The sequence below is a fragment of the Capsicum annuum genome, chromosome 12, assembly GCF_002878395.1.
Source record: "Capsicum annuum cultivar UCD-10X-F1 chromosome 12, UCD10Xv1.1, whole genome shotgun sequence".
In the NCBI taxonomy this organism is placed as follows: Eukaryota; Viridiplantae; Streptophyta; class Magnoliopsida; order Solanales; family Solanaceae; genus Capsicum; species Capsicum annuum.
In genome coordinates, this window is record NC_061122.1 from 16,274,156 (window position 1) to 16,282,760 (window position 8,605).

At 36.7% G+C, this 8,605-nt stretch overlaps 1 protein-coding gene across 1 annotated transcript; it reads left to right on the forward strand.

The window, feature by feature from the left end:
* Positions 1-411: 411 nt before the first annotated feature.
* On the forward strand, positions 412-3,754 carry LOC107851607 (bark storage protein A). Its single transcript, XM_016696689.2, has 6 exons — positions 412-853; positions 978-1,045; positions 1,468-1,623; positions 2,112-2,318; positions 3,010-3,189; positions 3,415-3,754. The coding sequence occupies exons 1-6, from the start codon at positions 535-537 to the stop codon at positions 3,646-3,648; spliced, it is 1,164 nt and encodes a 387-aa protein (XP_016552175.1). The 5' UTR covers positions 412-534; the 3' UTR covers positions 3,649-3,754.
* The last annotated feature ends 4,851 nt before the right edge of the window (positions 3,755-8,605 follow it).

Below are 8,605 nucleotides of genomic sequence, written 5' to 3' on the forward strand. Positions count from 1 at the left end.
AATAATATAATAATAATAATCGAGTTTACTTTCAAATATTAATAAATATTTAGTAATTTTTAAAATATGCATGAGAAAATGGCTAAATGTCTCCTCAATCTTTACCCTAAATCTCAACTACACACATATACTTTGCGGAGGTCTATGACCCGCTAAATCCGCTAAATTATTAAATTGGAGGGGCATTTGGGGTAAAACTTATTAAATGGAAAGCTACAAATCTGTCTACGAAATTAATAGTTTTGATCCAAGTTCAATGTTTGTGTTTAAAAAAATACTTAATTTATATAAGGCGCATAAAATATTATCACGTTCGGGTAAGGATCGCACCCAAGAGGTGTGATATAGACAAATCATGTTACCTAATGTAAGTATAAGTATAGTGACTGCTATGACTACTCTAACCCGTGACACGGAGATAACTTTTCCGTTGCTTCAAAATTCAGTAAGTTATTTTTTTTTAAGATCTAGAACTCGTAACATAAAATCTTAGCTCCGTCCCTATGTAGCATTATAAAATTGATAAACCTTCGTATGCATTGTATTTATATAATTCAACATTCTCGAACAGGAAACACGGACAAAACTTGTTGGCAGTTCAAAAAAATGGCTGCAAAACAAGTAGTAGTCCTTCCATTTTCTTTGATATTGGCTTTGGGATTTATCCCTTTACTTGTGTTTTCTGCCCAAGCAATTCCATTTGAAAGACTAAAATCTTTAAGAGTTATCAAAAAAGTTAATCAAAATGGTCCTTTTCTTGGACTTATCACAGTTTATGCACCAGAAGAAGAAGCTTTCTTTAAAACTGGTGTTTTTAAGTCTGATCCGAGACACCCCTTTGTTGACTTATCAGGTCGGGTTCTGTTAGTTCAACTGAATTCATTACTTTCAACTCGAATTACACATATTGCACACTAACGTGATGACTATACGGATTGTTTCTGAATTTACTGACTCTAGATACTGAATTCGTGCAGGTAGACGATTTCGGATTGGGAAAGTTGAGGGAAGGAAAGTCATTTATGTGAAATGTGGAGTTGGATTGGTAAAAAATTTCTGAAATCTTGATCTCAAAGTCAACGGATATTGTCCTTTATTTTTATTTTTGAAAAAAATAGTGCTTTTATTCTTGTCCTCTTGTTGATATCTTGATGATAAGAGACCAACCAATGATCGTAATGAGATGGTTGGAATTTCTCTATCCTGTTTCGGATCCAACTTTTTTGGAAATGGATTTTTTCTCGATAGCGAGTGTTTAATCCTGCTCGGATAAGATGTGGAACCCCCTTTGGCTTCTTTGTTGTTTACTTTATTTTATACTCTTTTAGTAAAAATTCTGGCTCCACCAATGACTTGAATCTTGAATAGTTGGGCCAGTAACTTACGAAAAAATAGGAAGTAAGAGTAGAGTTGACAGTAGTTACTATATTGCAAAAAAGTTGATGAAATTGTGATTGGTTTACTTAGGTAAATGCAGCAGCAGCAACACAGCAAATGTTGGATCTGTTTGACATAAAAGGAATAATTCATTTTGGTATCTCTGGCAATGCTAACAGTTCTATGCATATTGGAGATGTCACAATCCCATGGCAACTTGCACAAACAGGGCTTTGGGAGTGGCTGGTAACTAAATCTTCTACTAAGTTTTAACCCTTCAAATAAATTCCATTTGTATGGTCTTTTCAAAAATGTTACTCTAGCCGTGTTGAATCCTCCAAAAATGATCATTTTCGAAGGGTCCAACACATATCTGTCAACATTTTTGAAGAGTCCGAGCAACATAGTAAACAAACCTTCTTTTACTTTTATTATCTATGTTGCTTGGACCCTCCAAAAATACTGCCGCACCACAACTCCTAAAGGATTCATCAGTCACCTACTGACACTTTTGAAGAGTCCCAAATAACAAAGCAAACAAACCCTTTTTGTACTTTTATCCGTGTGTCTTGGGCCCTCCAATAATAATGTCCCACCATGTCAGATCCTCCAAAAATGCATAGATTTTGAAGGATTCGACACACATCCAATAGTATTTTTAAAGAATCCAAGCAACATAGATTTCTATCCACTTAGATAATTGTCTTACATAATTTTTATTTCTTTTTGTACAGAAACCAAATGCAACTATGGAACCAAATGATTTTGCTCAATTTGATTTCAAGAGCTATAATGACCCAAAAGGAGGGGAAAATCAGTTGGGAAAAGTTGGGTATAGCACTGAGCAATTCTATTCAATTGCTGGGGAGGTCAATGTACCTCAAAGACCAGTTTGGTTTAACATAACCAAGAATTGGCTTCATGTAGCCTCTCATTTACAGGTGAGTAATATATACATAGAATCGGATCAGTTTGCACGCACTTTAGTTATACCACCGAATGTTATCATCTACCTAGTATAGGTGGGCGGAAGGAGTTCACCCGAACCCCTCTTCGTTGATAAATTACATTGTATATATAAGATTATTATTTTTTAATGTCAACAGTAGATATGAATCCCTTGGTAAAAATTCTGTCGCTGTCACTAAGTACAACTACTAAATAACTATGTCTATCAAGTGGAGGAGGTGGATCTACAATTCAAATTTGATGGCTACAATCTTTAGGTTTTGAACCTGCTTTTCTTGAGCTGAAGTTCAACAAAAACGACCTCTCTACCCCACAAAGGTAAGGGTAAGGTATTCATAACCTTACCCTTCCTAGACCCCACTTGTGGGACAATATCGAATATGTTGTTTTGGCTTCAATCTTTAGGTTCTTATTGTTGAGCCCATTACACTTTCGAAATCATGACTATTAATTGAAATTTTAGTGAAATGTTTAGGTTTTACATACTGTTCTGTCATCGGCGCTTAGACAAATAAGAAGAAATAACATAATACTAATTTTGTTTCTGCTAAAATTTGAACCGTGATCTCCTCAGACAACACACTTGAGTAATGGAGGAAAAATTATAGTACTTCTTTGTGGTTGTTTAGTTGTAATTGTGACGTGTTTGGATGAAATTAACAGGGGATAAAACTGGATCAGTGTGCAAATTCAACATTGTGCTTACCAGAAAAGCCAAAACTAGTAGTTGGACTGAAGGGAGCTACTTCAAACTTTTTCATTGACAATGCAGCTTACACACAATTCCTTTTCAATACTTTTGGGGTTACATCACTTGACATGGAAAGCTCAGCTGTAGTAATGGTAACTTTGCTTTTTCTTCAGTTTCAGTCATATACACCGTCAGTATTAGAAATCCTTACATTAGTAAACAGGTAATCTGTCTTGTTTTCAAGATAAGAATTCACATTTTGAGGAGATTTACGTATAGATACCTTAACTCTTGTTTCGGCATATAAAATTATTTAGTGAATAATTCTCGTGGTTAAACGGCTCCTTAAATGACTATGATCTTGGTGATTTGTGCAGACATGCTTGTCAAATGGTTACCCAGTCATTGCAATTCGTGGACTATCAGATTTAGCAGGGACACAAAAAGGGGACAACACAATAAGATTATTTGGATCTTTAGCTGCTCTAAATACAGCCAAAGTTGTTATTGGTTTTATTAAGTCATTACCAAGAAATTATATTTCTGGATTCTATTCTAGCTCGGATGTTGCTAGAACATTATCGGGGACGGATTTAGAGCAGGTTCTGTGAGTTCGATTGAAGCTGTTATTTTTCCTCGAACTATGTACACGTATCCAAAAAAAATATTTAAACATATGCGTATAATAAGATTATTTGGATGTTTAGCAGGCCTAAATAATACCAGTAAACCATGTTTCTGGATTCTAGCAAGTTTAACAATAGCCAGATGGTACCTAAACTTGACATCAAATTATAACATTGACCTTAAACTTTGATGGTGCACAAATAGTTCCTTTAACTATACAAAACCTGAACAAATAAACATTTCGATTTTGCAACTTACATGCGTGTACCTCACTTGTGCCTACGTGGATTAGTCATCCACTCACATGCTGTCACCTAATAAAAAAGATACACCATAACTATGACCTTTACCTTTATGTGCACAAGTAGACACTTTTAACTATACAAAAGTTGGAAAAAAAAACCTTCAATTCTAACTCCGACGCGTGTGGTTTTGAGTGTATATAGTATTTTGCCACGTAGGATTGGAGTGTTTATTTGTTCAGATTTTGTACAGTGAAAGTGCCTACCTATACACTGTCAAAGTTTAAGGTGAATGTTATAATTTAGTGTCAAGTTTAGAGTCATATTTATGTATTATGTCTGGCTAGATATTATCAATTCTAGAACAGGTTTTGTGAGTTCAACTGAGAATGTTACTTTTGCTCAAACTATGTACAATACTTATGCACAAAATATTTAAGTGTATGCGTATAATAAGATCACGTTTATTATGAATCAAATGTCGTGATTCTAATGTTAAATGTTTTCAATTAGAATTTGTGATTTATTGGATCTTTCACTAAAGATTATTAACAAAAGAGAGAACATGGTGAATTTGATCCCAATACACAGAGAAATTCAATTGGGATCTGAAAAATATTTTGACCAACTAATTTCTAAGGAACTTACTTTGCGAGAGAAAAAAATCAAAATATTTTGATCAACTAAACATAAAAAGTTTTTTTAAAAAAAAAAGATGAAAAATATTTTCATACAAACCAGAACACAGCCTCCCTTAAGGAGTCATTTAGTTCCAAGACAAATTAGACAAGGAACTAGTTATGTACGAATTGTATAATACTGATATTTTTCTTGTTGAATATCTATTTGATCAATTACATATTAGTATGCAATATATAATTTAAAGCAATTTTTTAAACTATTATGTGGAGTAGTTTGAACATTTTAGCATTTTGAGCCATGTTTTACTTAATATTAAAATGCTTTTATTTTACATTTTACCCCACTTAATATATACATCCCTCCATAATTTATACTGTGGCATGTTTTATTTAAGAGAATAACAAAAAGAAGCAACCCAATATTATACTCCCTCCGTTTTAAAAAAGAATGACCTAATTTTCTTTTTCGTCCGTTTAAAAAAGAATGACCCTTTTTCTTTTTGGCAATACTTTAATTTCAATTTTCCACATGACATATTTATGACCACAAGATTAAAGGACATTTTGGTACATTCAACACTACTTTAATTTAAGACCACAAGATTCAAAAGTTTTCTTTATTTTCTTAAACGTTGTGTCAAGTCAAGTAGGTCATTCTTTTTTAAACGGAGGGAGTATTAGTTATTGTTGATTCCAATTTGTGCAAATGACCCTAAATATTGAGAAGAAACTTTGATGTACAAAAAAAAGTACATTCCTGCATTTAAAAAAGAGTTTGGACACCCAAGAGTATGATTTACTAGTTGATTAATAATTACTCCATAAAAATTTCAGTCTATATCTCAAAGTAAATAAAAATATTAAATGATTTTTTTAACATTTCCAAATATCAATGAATATGCTTATTCAATATTTGAATTAGAGATAAATAATAAATATTTCATGAAATTAATTTAAATACGCATATGACCCCGAACCTATGGTAAAGGCCACAATATAAGAGTTGGACAGTTGGTGCTGAAGAAATTATTATATTCATGGAATTAGTACCAGTGCAACCATGAAGAAGACAACCACCATTGGTGATAGGAATGGGACATGAAACATTCAATTAAATATATTTGTTTAAACTTTTTTTGTTTGGTTTCTCATCTGGTATTCGACACCCGCATTGGAGTTCGATTAATCCAGATTCGCATACCAAAGATTTTTTCATACTCAAAACTTTTAATTAAGGAAGAAACAACCTCATCTACTGTATCACATATTAACACATTTTGTTTGTTTATTTATTTACATCAAACTGCAATAAAAAAAGGTGGACCAAATTATGAATCCCCAAAGGGGCATCAAAATTTAGACCAAAGAATCGATGCCCACCAAACCCCTACTTTTTACCCAGCCCGCCACTCTCATAGTGGGCCATTACTTTTTCATTTCAAAATGTTTACATATTGATAAGAGTGATCGAATTGATTAAATAAGTGATCTTTGAGAAGGTTCTATATTTGAATCTATCAAGAAGAGCAAGAGGAGAAGGGCCGGGGAGGGTCGGCCTAAAATTAAGTGGGGTGGCCTGACACCAGTTAGTGCTCTAGAGATGAAGATAGGGGAAAAGGTGGCAGGAGTGGGGGTGTGGGAGTGCAAGGGGGACGTGGATATTATGTGGGATAGGGCTGTCAGCTACATCATGGAGACTGCTAGAGAAGTGTTGGGTGTTTCGAAGGGCTAAGTAGGTCGTCATAAGGGGGGCTGGTGGTGGAATGAAGAAGTGAAGAAGAAAGTGGAGATTAAGAAGAGGTCGTATGTTAAGTTGATTGAGAGTAAAGATGAATAGGAGAAGTGGGCGAATAGGGAGGTTTACAAAGTAGAAAGGAAGGAGGCTAAGTTAGCAGTTACGGCTGCTAAGTTAGCAGCTTTCGAGAGCTTGTATGCGGGGTTAGAGGAGAAAGGCAGAAAAAAGAGGTTGTATAGGCTTACTAAGGCTAGGGAGCGGAAGGGCCATGACCTCGATCAAGTAAGGGAGAGGATGGTAGTATTTTGGTGGAGGATGTGCACATTAAGAAGAGATGACAGGAGTACTTTCATAGACTTTTGAACGAGGATGGGGACAGATACATTGAGTTAGAAGAGTTGGAGCACTCGAAGAAGAGCCGTGTTTTCAGTTTATGTAGGCGTTTTAGGGTTGAGGAGGTCAGAGAGGCTATTCGTAGGATGCAGAGGGGTAAGGCGACTAGGCCTGATGAAATGTCGGTGGATTTTTGGAAGTATGTTGGTGGGGCAGGTTTAAGGTGGTTGACTGATTTATTTAATGACATTTTCAAGAATGCGAGAATGTTTGAGGCTTGGAGGTGGAGTACAATGATTCCGTTATATAAAAACAAGGGTGACATTCAGAGTTAACAACTATAGGGGTATTAAGCTGTTGAGTCACACTATGAAGATTTGGGAGAGAGTGGTTGAGTAGAGATTGGGGAGGGTCGAGTCCGTTTCGGAGAATCAGTTTGGATTTATGCCTGGTCGCTCAACGACAGAGGCAATCCACCTGGTAAGGAGATTGGTGGAGCAGTTTAGAGAAAGAAAAAAAGAATTTACACATGGTGTTCATTGATCTAGAAAAAACGTATGATAAAGTCTCGAGGAAGGTCCTTTGGAGATGCTTGGAGGTGAGAGAGGTCCCGGTGGCGTATATCAAAGCTATTAAGGACATGTATGATGGAGGGAAGACCCGAGTGAGGACGGCAGGAGGAGACTCAGAGCATTTTTCGGTCGAGACAGGGTTGCATCAAGGATCGACTCTTAGTTCGTTCCTTTTTGCATTGGTGATGGACGTGTTGACACGGAGTATCCAATGCGAGGTACCTTGGTGTATGTTATTTGCGAATGATGTAGTGTGGATTGATGAAACGCGGGGGTGTGTGAATGACAAATTGGAGGTTTGGAGGCAAACCCTTGAGTCTAAGGGGTTTAGGTTGAGTAAGTCCAAGACGGAGTATTTGGAATGTAAGTTGACTCGAGGCCGGAGGACGAAGTGGTGGTGAGGTTGGACTCCCAGGATGTGTGTAAGAGGGATAGTTTTAAGTACCTTGGTTCTATGATCTAGGGGATGGTGAGATTGATGAGGATGTTTCTAACCGTATTAGAGCAGGTTGGATGAAGTGGAGGCTCGTCTCGCGAGTGTTGTGTGATAAGAAGGTGCCCCTTAAGCTTAAAGGCAAATTCTATAGAGTGACAGTTCGTCTGGCCATGTTATATGGAGCGGAGTGTTGGCCAGTTAAGCACGTTCACATCCAAAAATTGAAGGCGGCGGAAATGAGAATGTTGCGTTGGATGTGTAGGCTTATTAAAGGGGACAAAGTTAGGAATGAGATTATCCGGGATAAGGTGGGAGTGGCTTCGGTGGAGGACAAGATGCGGGAAGAAAGGCTGAGATAGTTTGGGCATGTGATGAGGAGGGGCGCGGATGTCCCGTTCGAATGTGTGAGAGGCTAGTGTTGGATGAATTCAGGAGGAGAAGAGGTGGGCCGAAAAAATACTGGAGGGAGGTGATTAGACATGAAATAGAGTAGCTTCAGCTTACTGAGGACATGACCCTAGATAGGAAGGCGTGGAGGTCGAGGATTAGGGTAGAAGGTTAGTGTTAGTGTGTGGGTTGTAGCTAGTAGTCAGGAGAATTCTTATGTAGATGGATTTAGTAATCATAGGTCAGTGTACATAGGTGTCTTTGGGATGTGAGTGTATGTCACTACTAGGTGGGTGCCCTATTTTCTATTGCTAGTTCCTATTTTTCTTATTCCGTGTTGCTCTTATTTCCCGTATTTCATATTCCTGTGATTTCATTCTATTATTTCCTATTCTTATTTCGGTTATGTCATCCATCCCCTTGTTTATTATCCTTATCTTAAGCCAGAGGTCTATCGAAAACAACCTCTCTACTTCTTCGGAGGTAGCGATATGGATTGCGTACATCTTACCCTCCCCAGACCCCACGCTGTGGGAATACACTGGATTTGTTATTGTTGTACATGATTTTATCAATTAGCTCATTGCATGGGAAT